General features: G+C 38.8%; 1 protein-coding gene across 1 annotated transcript in view; it reads left to right on the forward strand.

Moving 5' to 3' along the window:
* The window catches only part of MOCOS (molybdenum cofactor sulfurase), a 421,823-nt gene that overhangs the window by 364,019 nt on the left and 33,585 nt on the right, over positions 1-24,219 (forward strand). Inside the window, exons 9-13 of the mRNA XM_084620329.1 lie at positions 2,517-2,679; positions 9,146-9,227; positions 17,505-17,629; positions 18,272-18,371; positions 23,596-23,722. Of these exons, the coding sequence (XP_084476455.1) occupies positions 2,517-2,679; positions 9,146-9,227; positions 17,505-17,629; positions 18,272-18,371; positions 23,596-23,722 (597 nt within the window). The remainder of the gene's footprint in view (positions 1-2,516; positions 2,680-9,145; positions 9,228-17,504; positions 17,630-18,271; positions 18,372-23,595; positions 23,723-24,219) is intronic.

Below are 24,219 nucleotides of genomic sequence, written 5' to 3' on the forward strand. Positions count from 1 at the left end.
TTAATATACACAAGATTGTTTAAAGTATGCATTTTTAAACATGAACATTTCATGTCCATTAATTTTGTATTGTTACATAATGCACCATGCTCAATGAAAAAAGGTTAAGACTTTAAACATTAATAACTTTATTATTCTTACCACAGATTCTAAACTATAAAAATTACATGGTATCACCCAAGACTATATAAATAGTTTTCATTGAAAATACAACATATACTTTTAGTTATCAGTGGACAACAATATATACAGGTGTGTGAACGTGAACTTTTCTTACACTTGTATAATTTAAAACTTGCTCAGTTAATTCTCTTCATATGTTCCAAACTGTAATACCCACTCTATTGTAATTAGAAAAAAAATCAAGTCAAAAAGCATTTTAAAAAAGAATTCTAAAAAGATGAAAACAGGGGTTTCTAATGGAAAATCTGAATTGAAGCATCACTAAGCACTGTGCTCTGCTTACTTTTCTGGCTAAATTTTGTTTGATTTGCACAGAACTCTTTTTAGCTAAAAGCAGGTAGGCCAATCGGTGGACCAATAACGTGAATTGACTTTATTATGCAATGGTCTGGCTCATGACTGGTGGAGAAGAAGATTAGCCAGTGTGGGAAATAGGAAGAATTTGGTCTTTCTGTTGGTCTCCTGCCCTTCTTGCAATGGGCAATCAAGGAATGGATTGTCAAGCTCTGATCCTCCTGAGTTTCAGGCCTAGATACATAGGTGAATGGAGGCGTTTCATATTCACCTGAGCATCTCCAGACATCATATGCTGAAAAGTTAACTATGTCATTTACTGATGCTCTGCCCAAGAGGTGGGGCATGCAATTAGCTTATATTATTGCAACTTTATTATCTGGGATCCTGGTAGTATAAAGATAATAGGAGTTCTGATGTAGAGGGAAAAGGAAGCACTTGGCAAATGTCAGTGACATAAGTGGAGGGGCCTTATTACTGGGCACCTTAGGTTAGCTATGCAATAGTGATCAATATCCTGGGGAAGAGGGAGAAGTGTGTTGTGGACATGCAGTCACGGGTGCAGCATCTCAAAGTTGGATCATGGAGGTTCCTATAATCATCCTGAATCTACAACAGGCAAAGTAAATTGTTGCTATCTATCTATCTATCTATCTATCTATCTATCTATCTATCTATCTATCTATCTATCTATCATTTATCTGATTTTTTTCTGAATAGTGCCTATCACTATATAGTGCATTATTTAAGGCCCTGATTGAGGAAGGCACTTAAGACATGTTTAGTTCTAAGTATGTTCATAAGTCGTGTTGCCTTTATTCGCCAGCTTGAATATCAGATTTCTGGCTGAAAATTCTATATCTACAGTGTAGGTAACAAGGAGCACATAAAATTATTCTAATTTTTAAAAGGAAGTAGAAAAATATTTGTTTGTTTGTGCACTGGATGCATTTTACAGCACTCTGGCCAGGAATTTTAAATGGCTGCTGCTGAAAGGTCTGACTGAGAGGTTGCAAAGGCCCTTATAAATATCAGCAAGGGGGAAAATAAAGCCTTTTAGAAGTTTTAAAGTTTGTTTTCAGTTGTGGAGATGCTAACGATGTTCTATCAGAAACTTGATTTAAAAAAAACTGTAAATTATGCTGACATTATCAGTCACTCGAGGCTGAATTTTGCCCTCCAGTAGATGCACAATAGGAAGTGTATACATGTATCTGAGAGCAGAATTTGGCCCTCAATATTTACTTGCTAGAGGTACCTTGCCAGTTAGCTCCCCAATAATCACATGGACTGTTCAGGGAGTATCTCAACTAACATATCTGAAAATACAACAAAGCTTAGTCATGGTTAACTCTCTAAATATTTTACTGCTACTGGAGAGTACACATGATCTGAGGCAATATGTTTAAAAGCCCAGCTTTCAACTAAATGGAAATCCTTAAACTGAGGTTCTCTCATTTTACTTTGGATTTCATAAAGTAGTTTCAGTTTCACAGAAAAACTCAGGGTTTCATTTGAGCAAAAAATCTTGAAATTTTCAATATGTTGAATTTCAAATTGTTCTTTTTTAAAAAAATTGATTTTTGCATTCAGACACATTTTGTTAAATGTCCTATATTTGGATATGAAAAATGGAATTGCGAGAATCCTAAAGTGGCCCAGATTAAAGCTGAGAACATTTTCCAACAAATTTCACGAATGATGTTCACTATCTTCTCACAGCCCCACTTGTTAATTGTGGTGACTAAAAGCATGGTGACATGTAACAAACAATAGCAATAAAACTCAATTTAGATCTGGCACCTTCTTACAGAGATATTTGTCTTTGATTTGATAATTATAGCTTCTGTTAACAAGGCTGACACTGACATATACATGAGTTTTCCTATTTCAGTTTCAAAGGATTTCATGAAGGGAAAGTTTCTTTTCCCTTTCCTTTTTGTGCAGTGCCTTTCCACTACTGCAGCTAGAGATCTTTATTAAATAATTGATGTTGAGTTTTCTTTCCGATTGTATTTTTTTTTCTGTTGCTATGCCAGGTTTCTGAGTGGCCTGTAGGAAACCAAGGATTGCTCTATGACCGAAGCTGGATGGTTGTGAATCAGAATGGCGTTTGCATCAGTCAGAAGCAGGAACCTAGACTGTGTCTGGTACACCCCTTAATTGACCTGGAGCAAAGGATTATGGTCATCAAAGCAGAAGGTTAGTAAGCAGCATCCATTCCTCTCCCTTACTGAATAATAAAAAAAGAAGTACAGAATGTCATGAATCACTAATATACGAGGAACAAATCTTGCTCTTCCAGCTGTGGGTATGGAAGTTCCAGACTTCACCACAAAGGATAGATTTGGGTTATGTATGGGGAAGGGAGATCTCCACAGTGGCTCCCTACATGCAACTATGGAGTGGGTGCCAAGGGCAGGGATGGACAGTGCTGGTGAAATTCACAACTATGTAGGTCCACTGGCCATTCTGCTTCTCCACATCATGGAGACAGTACACCAGTCTCAAGGAGCTACTGTAGCCCGGAAACTGAAGAACTGGCCACTCCACAGCTGGCCACAATCTCTTCAGCACGCAGCTGGGTTACTTGGGCTGTGCAATGGGGACAGACTTTCCTGCTTGCTGAGTAGATCGTCAGTGGGCATTGGTATCACTGAGGTGATGACATAACATTTTTTAACTGATTGCTTTACAGTATCCTTTCAGATAAAAGAAAATATTTCATTCTGGCTACTTTTCTGAGCACACAATCAATGAATACACAAAAGAACCATATTTGGAGAGTGCTGGGGTTCTGGAAAGTTCTTCGCAATTTGATGGGATATACTGTTTCTTTCACTGACAAAACTATTAACATTGAACTAAACAGCAGGCTTGTAGTCTTCAGAGCTCATTATTAATGCCTTGTTTGCATATAACTGAACAGTATTTACCTTCTCCCTGGGGTCTAACATTTGCTCAGCCTCTGCATCTGTTAATAATGTATATGCTCATATTTGAGCAGCTAGGCCCAAACAAGTTAACTCCTTTAGGTTTTTTTCCTATTGTCATAATTCATTGTCAGGGTTTTTTCTCTTTCCTCGTGGAACTGCAACAACAGATTCCTCCCTCAGGATGTTGGTTTTACCTTCAGAGCCCTAAGGCGCAGATTCTATGATACCCCTACAGTAGTGAGGTCAACAGGACCTATCCTGTGCAGTGAGAGTCCCCATCCTCTTCTCATTTGCTCTTAGGGCATTTGAAATCAGTGGGAGTGTTTGAGCAACAAGTTCCCTGTTTTAATTGGCAGGGCATCCCTGATGAAGGGCATTTGACTCAGAAAGTTGCATCTCCCTAGATCCAGCAAAAGCTCATATAGTGACCTAGTGGACAGAGCTCTAGACTGGGACTGTGGAGACCTGGTTTCTATTCCTAGTGCTGCTTCTAGCCTTCTGGATTACCTTGGGGAAGCCTCCATTTCCCCATCTATAAAATGGGGATAAAGTTACTTCTAAGGTTTTTTTTTTTTGGGGTGGGGGGTTGGGTTTTTTTGCCAATTGCTTTGTGATCTACTGTTGAAAGGTGCTGTATAGGACCTGGGTGTGATTATTCAGAGCATGCCTTATGCATGTAGCTGGGTTTTCAAGAATGGGATGCATAGAGAGTATAAATAGGGTTGAAGGAGGGGTGCTTTTCATTTATTCATCTGGACAATGGAGGGCTATCCTGGGTGAGAATATTCATCTTTTTTTATTTGTTTATTTTGTATTGACTCTTTTTCATGTTTTGATGTATTCATGCTGAAAGAGAAAGGAGAGGCACTTTTTTAGACTCCTAAATATACAGTGAGCAGTAATGCAGTGTCACCACCGAACTATTTTCAGGGTGATTCTTGTGGGAGATACTGGGTATAGGATAGGGTTCAAAAAGAAAATCAAATTGGAAAACCCACCTATAAATGATCTGGCTTTGCCCTGTTCACGGAGATGTCTCTTTGTAAGGTGGAACGATCTGGAACTGTCTTTAAAGCCTTTAATACCTTAGGTCATCTAGCCCACCCCTTTGCAATAGCAATGCTATTTTCTAGTATTTATAGTATAGTTTCAGTCTAGTAATAGTTTTAAATAACTAAACATGTGGTGATGTCTGCTGTTTACTTTAGGGGATTATTCCAGAGATTACATGCAGTCAGATACCAAGTAATGGGGGCATATAAGAACCTGACTGGAAGCCTGAATAGTTACACTAATTGAGAAGACCTTCATGATATCCTGACTAATTTTCCTCCTCTTAACTTCAACCTCAGAATTATATTCCATTGTACAATACTAAATAATTACTCTCTCTTCCTGGTGTTTACACCCTTCAGACATATAAACGATTGTTACATCTCCCAGTTAGTCACCTCATAGTAAAGCTATTCTTATTTGACTTGTTTAATCTTTCTTTGTAAGACAGTCCTTCAGGCTCAAAATCATTTCTGTTGCTCTTCTCTGAATTCCCTCCAATTTGTCAATATATTTTCTAATGAGGTGTGTAAAACTGAATGCCATATTTCAGGTTCATATAGGCACACCACATCTTTACAGAGAGAAGCTGTCAGCCCTTTGTCCTGTGATGTGATACCTTTCTTTCTGCAGCCCAAACTTCATTACCTTTTGTGCTGTCATTTCATATTTCAAATTGATAATATTTAATTTGTTGACTATGATCACCTCTAGTTCTCTCTCAGCATTATTTCTTTGTGATTTTTTCCAGCACTGTGGACACCGTTCATCTGGATTATTTGTATTATTGTGTATCTTTCCAAGATTAATCTTTTCTTTCTCCTTTCCACTTCCCTTGCTGCTTTTAGTATGATTTCTCTGTCTTTGTTAGTATATGCTGCCCCTCTCAGCTTAAAACCATGAAAAAATTTCATTATCTTGCTCTTTATTCACTCTATACTAGCATTTATGTGGGCAAAACTTTTGTGGCTCAGGGGTGTAAAAAATCCCCAACCCTGAGCGACACAACTATAGCTTCTGCCACTCATTGAGCTGGTTTTATTATGTCGACAGGAGAGCTCTGTCCCCCCTCTGTCCCTGTCCCGATGCAGCTGTGCCACTGTAAGCTTGGACATGGCCTTTCAGATCATTAATAAGGAGATAGGGGTTGCAGTGGTTTCAGTAGGCTGATGATACCCAGTTCTGTATCTTTCTTATCTAATCCAGTCAGCATTGGCAGTGGCCTTGACCCAGTGTTGGCCTGACATCTGGGGTAGTAATGACGACTAACCGGTTCAGGCTTAATCTGGATAAGACTGAACTGATGTTGATGGGTTGGGGGAAGTAACTAGAAAATAACGTGAGGATTTATATATGTCCCTTTGAAGGACTTTTTGCTCTCTGAATTTGCAATCCCAGCTGCTGTTACATGATCAGGTAACAGCAGTGGCCATGATGGCCTTTTTCCTGAACTGAAGAAGAGCTCTGTGTAAGCTCGAAAGCTTGTCTCTGTCACCAACAGAAGTTGGTCCAATAAAAGATATTACCTCACCCACCTTGTCTCACACTACCATTGTCACTTTAAGATTAGATTACTCAATTTGTCTCTATATTGTGCCATACATTAACTCCACCAACAAACTAAAGCTGGTACACAGTTTGGCAGCATCCTGCTAGCTAAGTGGTATATCTTGCCAGCAGTATGATATACTGATTCTCATCAGTTGCATTGATTCCCTCCCCTATAAAAGCTGAAGGTATTGGTTTTGACCTAGGAAGTCCTGAATGGCTTAGGAGGAGCCTCTACAGATCACCTCTCTCTATGCAATACTGCCACCGCTGTAGTAAGTAAAGATGCTCAGTCAGGGTGTTTCCTCTAGTGCCACATGACTTAGGAACTTGCTCTCTGAAATAGCTCAATCTGTTAACCTGTCAGCATGCTACAAACTCCATCTATTCTCCTAAGCTTGAAGAGAGGAGAGGAGTGGTGGAAGAGGGAAATTTGTGGTGTTTGTTTTGTACTTGGTTGTTTTGTGTTATGTGAACTTATTGTGTCTGTGGTTTCTAAGAATCATATTTTAAGGTTTGTTATGCCCGTTTTTCCTAAGCTACAGGTTTTCTGGCTAACGTTCGTTCTATTCACCACAAAGCTTTTTCATATGCAAATTATAATAAACATTTGTCATATTAAGACTATCTCTGATAAACCAGTAATACAATTTTATGTAAGCTTCTTTGGAAGTGAAAGCCTATTCTATCTGGGCCTAGCTCCCATTGACTTGAAAGGCAGCATGAGCAGGTCCTCCATTTCAAAAAATGTATTGCATGTTATGAAAATAGAATCCTTCTTGTCTTGCCTCTGTTAAATGCAGACGGCCAAATTCTGGTTGCCATTGAGCTGCTGTAAATATGGAACTATTCCACTGCCTGCACCGGACTTGTTCCTGATTACACTGGTGTAAGTGAGAGGAGAATTAGATGGAGAGTATGCTGCTGTGAAAGGCCAATTTATCTCTTTCCATTTCAGCTAACAGAGTCAGCACTACTCTTGCAAGTTGTGAATTAGTTTGTCATTGCACAGAAGCAAGAATTTTGAATGTTGTGAAATCTCTTTAAAACATTGGAGTAGAAAGATAGTAGCAAAATTGTGAAACTAATTACACTTTATAGATTTTATTCTCCCTTCGATGCTCATGTGTACTGCCAGTAACATTAATAGGAATTACGTGCACATGCTGAAGAGAGAATGCACATGAATAGTTTATATTTCAGTATGTTGAAATAGCAGACTTCTAATTTTTGCCATTGACTCAAAAGAGTAGCTTTAAAGGCAGGGTTTTTTTTCTTTATTACTAATACTGTGAACACATCTGTGAAATTTATCATCAAGCAAATGACCATGGAGAATGCCAGCTTTTACAGTTAAGTTACTGGCAATCTTCCAGCTTTTTTTTCTTAAGATGGAATAAAGTTATAATTAACAATGTTAAACTGACCTAAATATGGCTGTAAAATGTGTATGTTTCAATCAGAGTATGATATACTGGCTGATGTGTAAAATCAATCACCTATAAAACCCTGAGCCCCCATCTGAGGAACTTGCATGTGTGCTCTCTGTTAAGAATTGTTTTTATAAATGATTACAGTTAAACACACAAAAAGTTCAGACCTTTCGTATTTTCTTTTCTTCCAGGTGAATGGCACTGATATTTTTCCATGGGGGATGTGGGCGGAATAATCATAGAAGGGTGTTTGTTACACTTCCAAGATAGTAATATTTGTCAGTTTTTACTTGGATTATTGCAACGAGGTTAAACTGATTTGTTGCTTACATGTTTTGTTTTCCAAGTGTGTCCAGCTTTTCTTCTCCCATCTTAATTACTAGGCAGCAGGTTTAATACAAACAAGAGGAATTAAATTTCACACAACAAACCTGTGGTACTTATTGCCATGGGATGTTGTGATGGCCAAAAGTATAACAGGGTTCAAAAAAGAACTAGATACATTAATGAAGAATAGGGCCATCAATGGCTATTAACCAAGATTTGTCCAGGACGCAACTCCATACTTGTGGTGACCCTAAACCTTTGACTACCAGAAATCTGCAGTGGAAGATGAGGCGAGGGGGGATCACCCCCTAATTGCTCTGTTCTGTACACTCCCCCTGAATCACTGGTACGGGAAACAGGATGCTGGGCAAGATGGACCATGGTCTGACCCAGCATGGCAGCTCTTCTGTTCTCTTATCATCTTTATCATTCTGTGTTACAGCAATACCACCAGTCAGTCGAGTTTGGGATGATACTGAAGTTAACAAATACCATAAACCTTTCTCTTTTGAAATCGTGTACGTAGAACAGAATTGTGGCATGGTGAAACTGAGTTAAACTTCCTTACTCTTCAAAATAAAATCAAACAAATCCGATTCTCGCTTTATTTTCACTGGCCTAAATCAGAAGTAACTTCAGTGAAATCAAAGTCCATTGATGTAAAGCAAGTGTACATGAGATCAGAGTCTTTTCTGCTTTATGTGGAAGTGTATATGGAGAGCATTAGGGTTCACTGCAGCCTGATAGTAAAATGCTTTGTTGGCCATTTAAGATTATTGTTTTCAATTAACAAAGAGCAGTGCTGTATGGGTTTTTTTCTGTTTCATAAATCAGTATAGCATGGCCCTCCTCTCAGCCCATTGAGCTTTATCATACTGTTTAAATTCAAAGATTATGTATGCCCCTTTACACAGCTAAGTAGTTTGTGAAACATATTTCATTTTTGAACACTATGTTTCTCTTTTTAAAATGTGTTTATTTCCATTCTCTCTCGCTAAGAATGGCTATACTCATATCCTGATTTACTAGGGATAGTAGAGCTATGATAAGCCTGTCCTTTCAACAACAGCCATGATTGCTGCAGAAATTTTGTGCCAATCTCCATGTAAAAGATACACAGGGAATAAAGTTACTAAAAGCTGAAATTGTATATTAGTTAATGTGGTTTGGGTACCAAGGTCATCCAAAGCCTTTGTTCTTGCATTATCATTTGGAGCCACCTGCAGGCAGAGAATATAACTCTGTCAAAAAGCGAACAGAATTTGTGTGACTGCTGTGGTCCTAAACAGTCAGAGAATATGTACTTTTTTTTCATAACATATGATTCTGCCCAAATACTTAATTCTTATAATTTGTTCTTGATACATAAAGGAATGGACCCCATATCCGTGCCTCTAGAGGAAAACACCGGAAGAGAGATTCAGATTGGTCAGAGCAAAGTTTGTGCACACAGGTGAGTGAGAACAGGTACCCTAGAAGGTTCTAAGCTGATGACCTTTTGCAGGGACAGCTCAGGATGACCATAATTGGAATGCAAGTTCAAGGGTTATGTGAGAGTCTAGAAGATATCCGCATAAACAAAATAAAACAAGAAGAGAAGAAAAAAAGTTCAGTGATGGAATGAAACAAACAGCAGAGTGGATTAGACTTCTGTGGAAAATGTAGCACACAAAGCAGGTCTGATAAAACAAATCAAAATCAGGTTTAGAGGATTTTGCAGCCCATAAGTTAGGAAAGATCTTTGCCTGGTTTGCCATCAGAAAACTATCAATAAGAAAAATGTGCAAGTGTCCTGTACGTTTTCACATGCTATGTGGCTGCCCCAACTTGGCATATACCGTTTCTGTTAAATTACTCACCTGTGCTGATGTTAGTAACTTTTCCCATTGCATTGTCTCAAATTTTCTAGACCCAGCTGATTTTTAAAATAAATTTTCCATATTTACAAGAACTCCTAATCTTATTTTGAGCACCAATGTTGCTCAGTATTCAGTTATACTTCTTTGAAAAATTATTAGTAAATATGTTGAATAACATTAGCACCAACTCCCTGCAGTACATCGTTTGATGCATTGTCTTTCAATAAGATATAACACCGCTATTATTAATAACTCTGTTTCCGATTTGTGAGCCAAGTGTTTATCCATCATGTGGTATGATGATCCATAAAACAAATATTTCTCCAACATCAGTTTTCTGAGTAGCTCTGTACTGAATGACTTGCTGACATCCATGTTCATTATCTACTGCATTCCACTTACCCACCAAGTCTGTTGATATGTCCAAAGAAGCCATTTGATTAAAGTGATTTGAGTAACTTGTGCTTCACCGACAGTTATTTACTGCACTCTGCTTCCTCTCTTAATTTGTCCATGGTACAGTTATTTTATAAGTTTTCAGATATTTTTCAGAGTTCTGAAGTCCAGCCTAGAGGTCATACATGTACATACCACAATTACTGTACTTCCCTCTTTAAAGACTGGACCCACACTAACCTTCCGTCAGGCCCTGAGCACTGCAGGAATTCCAAGATTTTTCTGATATTTTCTTTGGTACAAGTTTATTTTCTCTACCCCTCTAGCACTTGCTTCCCAAAACAGCAATAAGTTGTCATTGGACCTGAACGCCCTCCTATGGGGTCATGATGGTGGTTAGCATGTCCCCCAGTTGGCAACTTCTTGCGTGCCAGATTGGAATGCTGCCCCACTGCTGCTAAGGAGAGAAGAGGCTCTTTTCTCCCTCTTTCCCCCTAGTGCACACCCCACGGCAGCAGGGAGGTTTTGGCCCTATGTCATAGTTTAACATTTTGGTTTTGTGGTAAACCCAGGACAAACAGCTACAAAAGGGGGGTATTAATTAGTCCCAGGGAATTAAAAGGCCCCTCTCTATCCACTGAGGAGAGAGAACCCCGGGGCAATAAGGTTCAACTGGAAAAGGGGTTGCTAGGGAACCAATTAGGTTCAGCTGACTCCAACTACTTGGGACCTTTTTAAACCCTCCCCTGGGTGGAAGGAGGGGGAGAGTGAGGGAGTGAGAGGAGCAGGGAAGCTGCTAGTAGGCTCTTTGCAGCAAGACACCAGACCTTCCCAGCAGGGAGGCTGCACTCGCTCCCCAGAAGGGAAGGAAAACCGCACAAGGGACTGACTGAGGACAGGAGTAGCAGGACCCTGTGCCACCTATAAGGATTCGCCTTGCCCCAAACCTGAGTCTCCGAGGCTAAAAAGGACTGAGCCTGCTGAGGCGAACAAGGTATTTTGCCACAGTTTGTTTACCTGGTGTTTCTAGACTCAGTTAGTTTATGGCCAATTCACTTCAGTTTCTCTTATGTTTAATCAATTTATCATGAAGTTTGCTTTCGTGAATAGTCTAAATGGAATGCGTAAGGTATGTCTATATCATGTATAATACACACACATTTTTGCTTTTCTACCCTTTGTATTAGGAAAGTATCCTCCACTAAATTAAAGTAATAAAAAAGGACTTTTCTTTGGCAGCATATTTTTCCCAAAAAATGTCTGGATAGCGGAAACCACCCAAAAGTCATTTGTTCTAACCATCTGTCCAATTTCCCTTAGTGTTGACTCAACCTTATCTTTCCCGAGGTTAGCCCATCTTTAGTAGACCCTGCTTTTAAAATATACTTGATTGCCTTGCTCTCTCTGCATTTCTTTCGCAGTAATACCATCATAGCCTGTCTCAATGTCATTGGCTGCATTTTTTTTTAACTGTCTGAAAAGGGAAATTTTCATGAGAGGCTGCTCAAAGTTCTCAGGGGCACAGAAGCCTGCAGTGGAAATGGCAAAGCAGGGAAGGAACCAAACAAGAATACAGTGTCAATTAGGGCTATCAGGTAATAGATACGGGTAACAGAAAAAGCAGAATGAGTGAATGGTAGCCAAAGGGAATAAGGGTAATACTGGAAATAACAGAGAGAAAGAATGTATGTTAAAAAGTAGCTCCATTAAACAAATAAGGAGGGCAATGAAATCCAAGACACTCATAGATTCTAGGCCAGGAGGGACCATTGTGATCAGCTAGTCTGACCTCTTGAGTAACAGAGGCCATAGAACTTCCCCAAAATAATTCATAGAGCAGATCTTTTAGAAAAACATCCATCTTGATTTAAAAATGGTGAGTGATAGAGCATCCAGCGTGACCCTTGGTAAATTGTTCTAGAGGTTAATTACGCTCACTGTTAAAGATGTATACCTTGTTTCCAGTCTGAATTTGTCTAGCTTTCATTTCCAGCCATTGAATTATGTTATACATTTGTATAGCTTGAAGATTATATTATCAAAAATTTCTCCTCCATATTTATAAACTGTGATCAAGTCATCCCTTAACCTTCTCTTCATTAAACAAAACAAATTGAGCTCTTTGAGTCTGTCACTATAAGCCATGTTTTCTAATCCTGTATTTATTCTCATGGCTCTTCTCTGTACCCTTTCCAATTTATCAACACCCTTCTTCAATGTGGACACCAGAACTGGACACAGTATTCTAGCAGCAGTTGCACCAGTGCCAAATACAGATGTAAAATAACCTCTCCGCTCCTCCTCAACATTCTCCTTTTTATGCATCCAAGTAGTGCATTAGCCCTTTTGGCCATAGCATTGCACTGGCAGCTCATGTTTAGCTGATTATCCACCAGGACCCAAATCTTTTTCAGAGTCACTGCTTCCAAGGATACCGTCTCCCATCCCAGAAGTACAGCCTACATCCTTTATTCCTAGATGTATACCTTTCCATTTAGGCTTATTAAAATGCATAGTGTTTACTTGCACCCAGTTTACTGAGCAATCCAAGAATAAATAATGATAATTGACCATATCTTAAGACCGGTTTCACAATGGTTAACAGAGAGGCAAGATGACCATGTGGTAAAGTCACTGGACTCTAAATGAAAATCTGCGTTCTGGTCCCACCTCTGCTGGACATCTTGTGCTTTGGGCAAGTCACTTTAGCTCTTCGTGCCTTGGTTTCCTCAATGCGCATGTGTGTTGTGATGCTATTCCACTAAAGTATGTTGGCACTCAGATGTTATGATGAAATGCACCATATGAAAAAAAAATACAGATAAAGACCTAGTAAACCTGCTAAATGAAGGTAGCCTGATTTTCAAAGGTGCCAAATGCTAACAGCACCCATGGACTTCATTGGGATCTTCCATAGATTCACAGAGTCACAGAATTTAAGGAATTTAGATCTAGTCTGTCCTGTGTATATTGCAAGTCATGGCATTTCATACAGTTACCCTGTATTAAGACAAATAACTTGTGTTTGACTAAAGCATATCTTCCAGAAAGGCATCCAGTCTTGATCTGTAGATTTCAAGATGGAGAATGCACCCCTTCCCTTGGTAGTGTGTTCCTGTGGTTAATCACTCCCACTGTTAAAAATGTGTACTTCATTTTTTCTTTGAATTTATCTGATTTTAGCTTCCAGACATTGGTTCCTGTTATGCCTTACTCTGCTAGATTAAAGAGCCCTTTAGTACTCTCTGAAGGTACTTACATACTGTAATAAAGTCACCACTCAATCTGCATTTTTATAAACTAAACAGATTGATCTCTTTCAATTTCTCACTTTAAGGCATTTCCTCCTCAAATCATTTTTGTGGCTCTTTTCTACATCCACCAGAACTGGATACATGGTTGCAATATCAGCCTTACTAGGCTTCCTGTTTCTGTTATATAATTTCAGCTTTTAGTAACTTTATTCCCGGTGTATCTCATACATTGAGATTGGCACCACATTTCTGCAGCAAAGCCGGGAGTGGATGACAGGGGATGGATCACTCAATGATTGCCTGTTCTGTTCATTCCCTTTGAAGAAGCTGGCATTGGCCACTCTTGGGAGACAGGATACTGGGCTAGATGGACCATTGGTCTGACCCAGTGTGGCCATTTTTATGTTCTAACTGGGGAGGTCTGGGGTAAAGTCACTGGACTGGCCATAGTTCCAACTCAGAAGAAATGCTTGAAATCAATAGAAACTTTACATGAGGACAGACTGTCCTAGACAAATTCTGCTTTCAATTATACCAGTGTAAATTAACTTCAGTGGAATTAATCTGGATTTATGTTGATATAGCTGGGAAAAACATGTGGCCCAAATCTATTGTACAGTCACCAGAAGGAGTTCCTTGGGTATGTCTACATTTGAGCTGGGAGGTGTGATTCCCAGCTTGCATAGATGAACCTGAGCTAGTTCTGCTTGAACTAGTGCACTAAAAATAACATCATAGCCAGGGTAGCATGGACAGCAGCTCAGACTATCCACCTGAGCTCATACCTGCTCAGACCCCCACAGTATGTACTCTGTCTGCTAGCCTGAGCTGCCGCCCATTCTACCCTGGCTACACTGTTATTTTCAGTGCACTAACTTGAGCAGAGCTTGCACGGGTATGTCTACACAAGCTGGGTCCAAACCAAGAAGGCCAAGGAAAGCATAAATGGTAGCAAAAGACAAAGAACTGGTTAAAAAGCAAAACAAAGTGAATTCAGCTTGTTGTGGGGGAATGTAAGTGGCATCCCACTGGAATCAATATTCAGACTTTGGCTGTCCTTGTTTTTCAGTCTATAAATTACCTATCTGGAGGGACCAGCTGTAAAGTACTGAAGCTAAATTTGTTGATGACACAATAGTGGTATGAGTAGTGAACACAAGACACACAGCAGGTAAAATTTGGAAGAATTAGGGCCCGCTTTATAAATTGGCTGACATGCGCCAAATGAAATGTAATGTTGACAAATGTAAAGTAATACTCAAGCAAAATAAACACACGAACAAAATAAATGGAATTGAACTACAGCAGAAGGACTTTGACAGGGATCTTGAAGAGACAATGGGCTTCACTCTGAAAATGTTTAGACAATATGGGAAAGCAATTTGAGAGCACGCAGACTCAGAATACAGAAACTACACAGTGACCTTCGATGAAATACTATAATACAATATAGCTGTAGCTTTTCATCTCAGCCACTGTGTGGTGTAAAATACTTTAGCTATCTAATAAAAGAGGGCCACATTTTGAGACATGTTTATGCAGTAGTAAGGCGAATGTAAGCCCCAACAGACCATATAAAGCACAGAAGATCAGGAAGGGGGCTTTTAGTTGCTCTGCGGGCAGGAGGAGTTTGAGCAAGGAAAAGAATTTGTGTAAACGAACTCTCCACACCCCACCATACTTCAGCAGCCTTGTGTGTTGGCCTTAGCCTCTTTCTCCCTGCCACTGGGGCTGTTGAGGATACAGAAGTTAGTACTGCACTTATGAGTACATTTTCAAAACTGAGTTTGAAAATCTAAGGAATTGCTTGCATTCATTGTGAATCAGGAAAAGAAGTCATGACAAGAATTTACTGTACGAATGTCATAGCTGTTTACTGGTTTAAATAACAATCATGTGTGCTTGTGAAGATAGAAATGAGTCACAGGCCGTGTGCTAAGATGAAAGGCAATTTTGACCTTCACATACCTCTGCCTTAAGACATCAGAAAACATGAAATATTCAAGTAAACATGACAAATGTTTCACCCTCATGAACTGATTTTTCACTGTTTTCACAAATAGTGAGATTTTTTTCACAGCTCTGTGACAGACCCTTAACTATATATAGCAAAGCAGTCATCTGACTTTGATGTGTACAGAAAACAGCAAAAGGACCCCATTATGGGGCGTGGGGGAGTGGGATATAATTAGGCCAGAGCTTGAAAGTTGTAGTAAAATCAGGATTCAAGTAAATTGTGTAAAAGAACAAGGAAGAGAATTGATATTGATGGCTCAATAATTTTTACCTGTTTTGGCTAAAATCTTTTCTTTCAGTATGTTCTTCAGAATTCCAGACATCAGCTGAAAAGAGATAGGAGTCCTACTTCTGATCTCACTTATATTGGCATTATATCAATGTAATTCAATTGAGTGTGCATATCTTTTACAAAGACAAACTGCATCCCAGAATTTAGCATCTTTTGCTGTGGTGACTATTTTTTATTTCACAAAGTAGATCATCTGCATTCAAAATCATCTTTCTTGATAGAAGAAACAGCAAGCCGATCACAGGACCAAAAACACACTGCCATCCTCCTTCCAATAATTCTCCCCGTAGTCATGAGGGCACTAATGGTTAACAGGGTGTCTCCATGGCCTTTTTGACTTGTGAGAGAGAATCCAGAAGCCATTCTATGATTAATTATCAGAACTACAGGTGAAGGAGAAAATCTGTCCACCAACCGTGAAGAATACCATCGTGGAATTAGTACTAAAGGAACCATTTGATAGGAGCAACCTTTCAAGCTACCATCTTGTTTCCATTGCTGTTAGTTTATGTACTAAGAACATGGATTGAATTAGGCAGCGGGCAACACTGTAACTGATGGATCATTTAAAAAATTCTTACTGTCTGGCTCCAGGGGACAGGAGTAAAGGCAGCTGTGATTGTGCCACTGAGTTACAAAACCAAAAACATTCAAACTCCCTTAAAACACCTTTCTTGGCTAAAATACTGGGATTAAGAAGCTTTTTATTTGAACAATTTACAACACAATGGAGGCTCCCCTAATAATTTCTTCCTATTATTATTTTATTTTCTTATTTGTGTTATTATAACACCTACCTAATACAAACAACAATAATGATAATTAATCAACCTATCCCTTAAACGTTTTACCCAGTTTTGACCCCCTTTTAAATGCATATGTATAGCGCACTGAAGAAGATGTGCTACATTCATTTAGAACAGAAGCTTCCACATAATGGTCCACAGAAAACTGACTGTTCACTCTTGGTGCTCGCTTTCCTCCATATTTCCATCAATAATATTGCATTAAAAGAGACTGTGATTAAATATTGTCCTAACATTATTTTTCCATATATGCAATTGCTGTTGTTGCTATAGGGAAGCTGTGTGACAGTGAATGGGAAGGGCAGTGCTATGATGTAGTCTGTGCTATGAAAACACTTGAGAACGCTGATCGATATAGATTAATTAGATGTCATTGTTAGACAAATACATTTAGTCCAGATCCATCAGAAGAATGAGGTTTCTGTAACTCTTGTGTAACAGCTGGTGGGATGGCAAAGAGATGCATAATTCTAGATAGACTTGGTTGCTTTCAAAAGTTCAGGTGTTTGGAAAATTCTAATCCGGGCCCCAATCCTCTATACATGTATGTGAGTAACATTATACACATTATGGGACTACTCATGTTAGAGATCTATCTAGGTTTCATAGACATGGTCAGACTACATACTTGCATAAAATTACTCATGCACATAAATGTTGACAGGATTGGGGCCATAGAGAGGACAGCATTACTAGCCATATGTTTATAAGTATTTGCAAGTACTGTGATTGAAAAAAAGGGTCATTTTTAGTTTGTCATACATGGATTACTGTGTCTCAGAGCCAGTGCCATGATTTTTTATAATTATACAGACTTTCTATCCCACCGTAAGTTATATAAAACTGAATTATGTCTCATCAATAATGAAGTCAAGATTGACAGAATTCCAGCAAATTTGGGAAATATATTTGTGCATAATAGTACTTCACATCTCAGCTGTTTCGTTCATTAGTGTTATAATGGATGCTGCATTGTGGATTGAAACAGGCAGAGCAAATATCTGATTAAATATCTCCACCAGCTGTCCTTAGTTTTGCAAATGAAGTTTTTAGCAGTCAGATTATTGCTTAAATTAATACTAATCACTTCTCTCCCCCTCTTGATAGAGTACAAACATATGACTGTGGAGAAAGAATAGCAGAATGGTTCTCTGAATTACTTGGTCGCCAGTGTCACCTGATCAGGCAGAGTTCAGACTTCAAAAGAAATGCAAATCAGAAACATGAAAAAGGTATATCAATTTGGCATGGTTATTAGAAAATATATACTCCAGCTCAGCATATTAAAATATTAGCATGACTCACATACTTTATGCTGAGTGAAAAATCCCCTCAATGAAGAGATGTGGGAGAAGTCTTGAGATATTAAATCCAATAGGCAGCAAAGGGTACATATATGCTCATACTCTGCTACGCTATTCCTCTGTCTTGTTGCATATAGGGAAACTTTATAGATCTATGTTTTTGTTATCCCATCACTTTTCCGTCTGAAAATGTTATAACAATTAGAAACATGAAAAATCTATTAATATTGAAAATATCCTTATGCTGAAATTCCTTCCTGAACAGAATAAATTGAGAAGAATGTTTAGAAAATCCATATATATTGATTACAATTATAAAATTATTCCATAAAAATGGGGGGGGGTATCTTCTCAGCTTTATCTCGATTCTAAAATAGATTGCATCCCTGAGTCTGAGAGGATCCATGCTTCTAAACTTAATAGGATAGAATCTTTCCTTAGCAACTGAAGTCTAATGAATAATTTCTTTAATTAAAACGGATAAGGTCATTGGGGTGAGGGGTGGGGGTAGTTACCAGTATGATAGTCATTGTTTCTAACAATCATTTTATAATGCTGTATTGATTTTAGGTCAGGCTACAACAGTCTCGCTTTCTCTTGTGAATGAAGCACAATATCTCCTGATAAATACAGCAAGTATTTTACAACTGAAAGAGCAAATTACTGAAAGGTAAGAGCCCCCTCTGATGAGGTAGCCTTTTTATAGAATCATATAATCACAGAAGTGGAAGGGACCTCGAGAGGTCATCTAGTCCAGTCCCCTACTCTCAAGGCAGGACTAAGTATTATCTAGACCATCCCTGACAGGTGTTTGTCCAACCTGCTCTTTAAAATCCCCAGTGATGGAGATTCCACAACCTCCCTAGGCAATTTATTCCAGTGCTTAACCACGCTGACAGTTAGGAAGTTTTTCCTAATGTCCAACCTAAACCGCCCTTGCTGCAATTTAAGCCCATTGCTTCTTGTCCTATCCTCAGATCTTAAGAAGAACAATTTTCTCCCTCCAACCTTTTATGTACTTGAAAACTGTTATCATGTCCCCTCTCAGTCTGTGGTGTGGGCATCCAGAATCCTGTCATAAGAAATAAATACCAATTTACCGTTGAGAAATTTGAGATTTTTACTTTTCAGACTTTGAATCAGTGCAGGACAAAGCATGGTCCTATCCCTTCCCACCACATCAGCCAATGGAACTGCCTGCCACACTGAGAAAAGCTCCCCTTTGCTGGTGAAGCTTCACACTGCCCCAGTGCTCAGTACTGTGTCTTAATAGCACAGTCTGGCCCTAAGAATGGAAAATGTCAGAAAATCCACCATAAATTTAAATTACTGCAGCATTATTTAATGGAGCCCACTCTAGGATTATTAGGGTTCATACTTATTCATAATGGACAAGAGAGAATCTGTGGGCCAGGAAAATGCAGTAGCCATTTCTCTCATCTATATTTTTATATTGTTATTATTAATGACATACTAACAGCCTGCTAGGCGGCTTGCAGACATGTAAAGGTGTCATTCAAAGCAACTGGAGGGAGAAGGCTGAAACTAATCAGAAATCAGTATGTGATTGACCACTGGAATTTGGCACATATGTTAAAGCCATGCATTTTTTATTGTTTTTTTTTAAATATATGTGTAAAACCAATCAGTAGATCTCACATACATGTCGGTTATAATTTCCAAATTTACCATTTATTTTTCACAGGGTTTCATCAGGTCAAACCCTAAAGCTGTTTCTACTGAATCCTTATTCTGATCAAGCAGTCAGTGACCTCAGTAAGAGTTTGGCCAGAGTAAGGAATGAATAAAAGCTGAATAATGAGGGTCCCTTTATGCAGAAGACCTGACTCAGAGTATTAATTAGTTTAAGTAGGAATTCTGTCTAAAAATCAGTGGGAAAATATAGGCCAAAGACTTAAGGATTTGGTTCAGCACTTTTTTCTTCCTCTGTAAATCTATGAAAATGATGAATTGTTGACAAAATGTCATTACCAGGAGTCTGTGTTTTCCTTCTTTCTTATTTCTTATTTCTTCTTTCTTTATTTCTTTGAAAACAATTTCAGCTGTTTGCAGAAGTCAATGGATGAATTGCAATTAAAATTGTGTCCTTTACAAATGTAAATCGCAAACTGCTATATTAACATTTACCACAATCATACTCAGCTACTGATCTGAAAGTTCAGGTTAAATGACTGAACCTAATCTATCTGTCAGTAACCTACAGAAAAATGCAACCCATTTTCTTGTCAAAAAATCTGTCTGCAGAAATCTGTTAGAAACATACCAACATCTAAGTTCACAATATGTTTTAAGGTTCAGGCAACAAGTCACTCCAATTGCTGGGAACAAGATATTAATTAGATTTCTCATCTAGGATGCAAGACTGCACAAGATAAGTCTCTTGAAGGATCACATGTTAAACTGAAAACATAACATTTCTTAATACCCTTTGAAAGTCTTTGTCTCTTTACTGGAAAGCTAAATGTTCAGCGCAAAAGAGTTATTTTGTCATTTGTTCTTAATTGAATGTTGCTATATTCTTACAAAAATGGGGAATAAAAACAAAAAACCAAGCATTCCGTCAATCACAAGACCCTTAGAATCTAAATGCTAAAAGCTAATATTGTTGGTTTCTTATTTACAGTATATCACTAGGACTAGCTTTCCTCCCTAAGTCGCACTTCAAATTCAATCTTCCTTCAATTCAAGCCTCTGCCCAGCACTGCCCCACGCTACTTCGTTGTTCTCATTTCCTCCCCTTTCCCACCTCCCTGCCTTTCTTCCTAACAAGCCTCCCGCTTCCTATGCACAGAACTCCCTCTCTCTTTCCTTGTTGACCAGCATAGGCTGGAAGAATTCCCCCCGCCCCCCCATTCCACCATGCAGAGCAACTTTATAAGGGTGCTGAGAAGAGAATTTTAGCCCAAGGGTGCAGCACCACTCTGTAGCTACTCCTAAATCACTGGATGGTAACTTTCGAAATACTGAACTGCAGGATTTATTTTCAAAAACCTATACCTGCGAAGTCTGTATTAAAATTATTTTTCCCCCTGGGAAACAGTAATTAGTTTCTTTACATATAGGGTTGTTTTATTTGATGAAAATTGGTTATACTTTATAGACACTTTAAGTTTTCAATTCAGTTTTAATAGTTTTCTTTGTTTTTATCTTTCCAATGTAAAAATGAATCTTCCACTTTGCAGTCAGCTCTAGGGAGGAGATCTAAAACAGTAACTGCAATTTAATTAAAAATAAGAATGTAACAAAATGCTGCAGAATCATATCCCTGCAGAGGCATCCATCTCTCTGGTGTTATTGTTGCTGACTCCCTCCCTGAAGAGGGACAAAAAATGCCATTGTCTGACCTAACACTCAAGTTTTTTGGTTGAAATATGCACTTGAAGATGCACATAATTATTTTTAGTTTTGTTTATTAAATAAATGTAATAAGAGAGGTAGACCTGAACTAAGATTCTGGATCCAACCTCTGGATTTCTAATTGGCCAAAATGGAAACCTAGATCTGAATATTCCTAAAACCCAGCTTCTGTCTGGCACTAAACTATATTTCTTGTAGTTGCAAATACTTTAGTGTGCACTAATTATTGGGATGGCCCCCATGCACTTGGTAAGACACCCATATTCCCTGGATTGTTCAGCATTTCCTAAGCAGGACATACAACCCACTCCTATGCCATGGTCCCATCTCTAATGAGACAGGGACAACAAATAAGAACCATAGATCTGTTGCATTTTATGGAGCATTAAGCAGAGTTAATGAAGTTACTGTGTAACTCAGTGAATACACTTTTCTTCTTTAGAAATAAATATCTATAACTGTTCAAGTTTATTGGTCCCATGCCAAATTTTCCCCCTCCTCCAAGTGATGAGTACGTCAGCCTGACCCTAATGCCAGCCCTTCCCCATCCCTTCTGCATCCCCAATAACAATTCTCCTGTTTGCCTTCTCCCATCTAATGAAACCTTCCCCTCTAGTGCAGTGACAAGTGCAATCCCTCTCCACTGCTAGAATTCCCCCACACCCTCTCCACTGACAGTTCTACATATAGCCACTCCTTTCTAAATGTATGGGCTTCAAAAGAAGATCAAGAGAGATGGTGATCCTCAAAGAATCATCAGGAGCATATGCTATTAAGTGGAGGAGCACTGTCCCCTAGGGACAGCCACAACTATCAAAGCAAAAGATAGATTATTTTCTAATTCCAGAAACTGGAAACACTGGCAGCAACAAGATTTATTGCTTTCTCCGGTCCAGCACCAAGACCCTGTGTTGTGCAGGGCCTTAATGTGCAATAAATAGCACATCCCGTCCATACCGAAAGCTGGCTCTGACAAAGTGTATATACTTCCACACTTTTAAAATGTAAATGTTCCTTCACTCCATGCCCCCATTCATGCCCCATCCCAAACACAGGGAAGAAACCTATGTAAAATGATTGCTTATTTATGACACACTAATTTCTTCCCTTATAAACTATCAGTAGCCCAGTTGTCAATTTTTATTGACTCTCATATGCTGAAGTTATTAAAAAGAGTGTGGGATGTGCTGTAGTATTACTATGGAGAATTTTGCCCCCCAACAACTAATCCCTAGACTCTCTGCAATACAGTAAGACATCTAGGTTTTGGTAATGTTGGGGCCAGGTTGTGTGATTTGGTGTGAAAATCTACATACACATGTTTATTAGTATTCACATTTGTCTCCTAAAGGAAAAGCCATGCTACTTTGAACCAGACAAGCTCATTTTTTAAAAACAAACACACATCAATTTTACCAAGATAATTGCTTGAAGCTAACAATTTTTGTAGAAGTTTTTTACACAGTTTTCCACCATTTTAATTAAAATACAAAACAATTTAAAATATTTTTTAATATTTTCCTAAAATATTTTTCGAAAAGAGAAACCCCTCTGTATCTCCAGGCTTCTGTCTCTATTTTGGGTGACAGTTAAAACTCCTCAGGTCTCAGATGGTGGTGTCTTTTGAAGTAGTTCATGTACATCTGAGCTTAGACAAAATTAAATGGCCCTCATATGCTTAGGAGTGGTGGAGCACTTGAGAGAGCATTCTCTGAAAACCCTAAGGCTGGCCTGTTCTTTCCACTAGCAAAGTTTCCACTTTAAAAATGAAAGAGAGGAGTGAGATTTCCAGGTTATAGCCAGCTCTGTGAAATTTCTATGCTATATGCTATCTGCCACTCTCTCTCTCTCACATACACACGTTTGCACATGCACTCAAACGCAACACACTCACACATCCATACGCTGGCAAATAAAACACTTCGTAGGGAGGTGTGGAAATCTTCACCTGTGGATTTTTTTTTTTTTTATGTCTGCCATTTGGTGCAATCTGATGCATTCCAAAAAATGTCAGGGATAAGTTCTCTCTCACAACATTCTCTTACTGGTCTTGTTGCTTTCACAGGCCACTGAATGTCCTCTGAGTTTCCCCCTGTATTCGTTCTGTTTCCTCTTTAGTTAGATTTAACCAATTATTTGATCAGTTACCCAAAAGATCCACAAATGCTGTACTACGGCCCTTCAATATAGTAGCTAATGCTGAAATTAAATTACAGTGATCCTTCCCTGGTGTGCATATTTATCCTTGCAGTACCACCTATTTCTATATCTACCCTTTTTGTTCTAGTTTACACCTCTCAAAATGCCTCCTAGCAGACTACAATTTGTATTCAAATACCTGTCCCTTTGTCATAACGTCTGTAATAATATTGCATTTTAAACATGTTCTTAACAATTGTGTAGAAGAAAAATCTTATTGAATAAGACCAGCAACTGGATAGTCTAAGTGAGTCAATAATTAATGCAGGCTAATTAGTATGGTTTATTTTCTTCTGCTCTGTGAATCTTTGGGACAGACTGGAGGAGCCATTACAAACTGAGGAACTAATTCAGCGCTTCCGTGCCAACATTGTGATCAGTGCAACAGTGTCTTTTGAAGAAGAGGAGTGGGTTGAGATTTCCATTGGTGCTTTGCGTTTCCAGGTACAGTCTGACTTCAGTAGTACTTTTATGTTATAAAGCGTTCTGACTTGAAAACAGAGCAATTCTTCACAAAACTTAGGCCAAGTCTAAACTACAAACTTACGTCGGTATAACTATGTTGCTCGGTGTGTGAAAAATCCACCCCCTTAAGCAACCTAGTTATACCAGCCTAACTCCCGGTAGAGATGGTGCTACGTTGACAGGAGAAGACCTCCCGTCAACATAGCTACCACCTCTTGCAGAGGTGGATTAACTATGCCAATGGGAGAAGCTCTTCTGTCCATGTAGTAGCATCTTCACTAAAGCGCTACAGCAGTGCAGCTGCCCCACTGCATCGCTATACATGTAGACAAGTCCTGACTGTGATGTAAAGGCAGGTTCTGTCAAATGTTGTCATTTTTTAAATTTCACCAAATCACCAATTTCCCTTTCTAAATGAAAAGCATTTTTCACCACCAAGAAAAGTCCTTCTTGGCAGTTTTTGAGGCAGAAACCTT

This window comes from Lepidochelys olivacea (genome assembly GCF_965140295.1).
Source record: "Lepidochelys olivacea isolate rLepOli2 genome assembly, chromosome: 2".
Classification (NCBI taxonomy): Eukaryota; Metazoa; Chordata; order Testudines; family Cheloniidae; genus Lepidochelys; species Lepidochelys olivacea.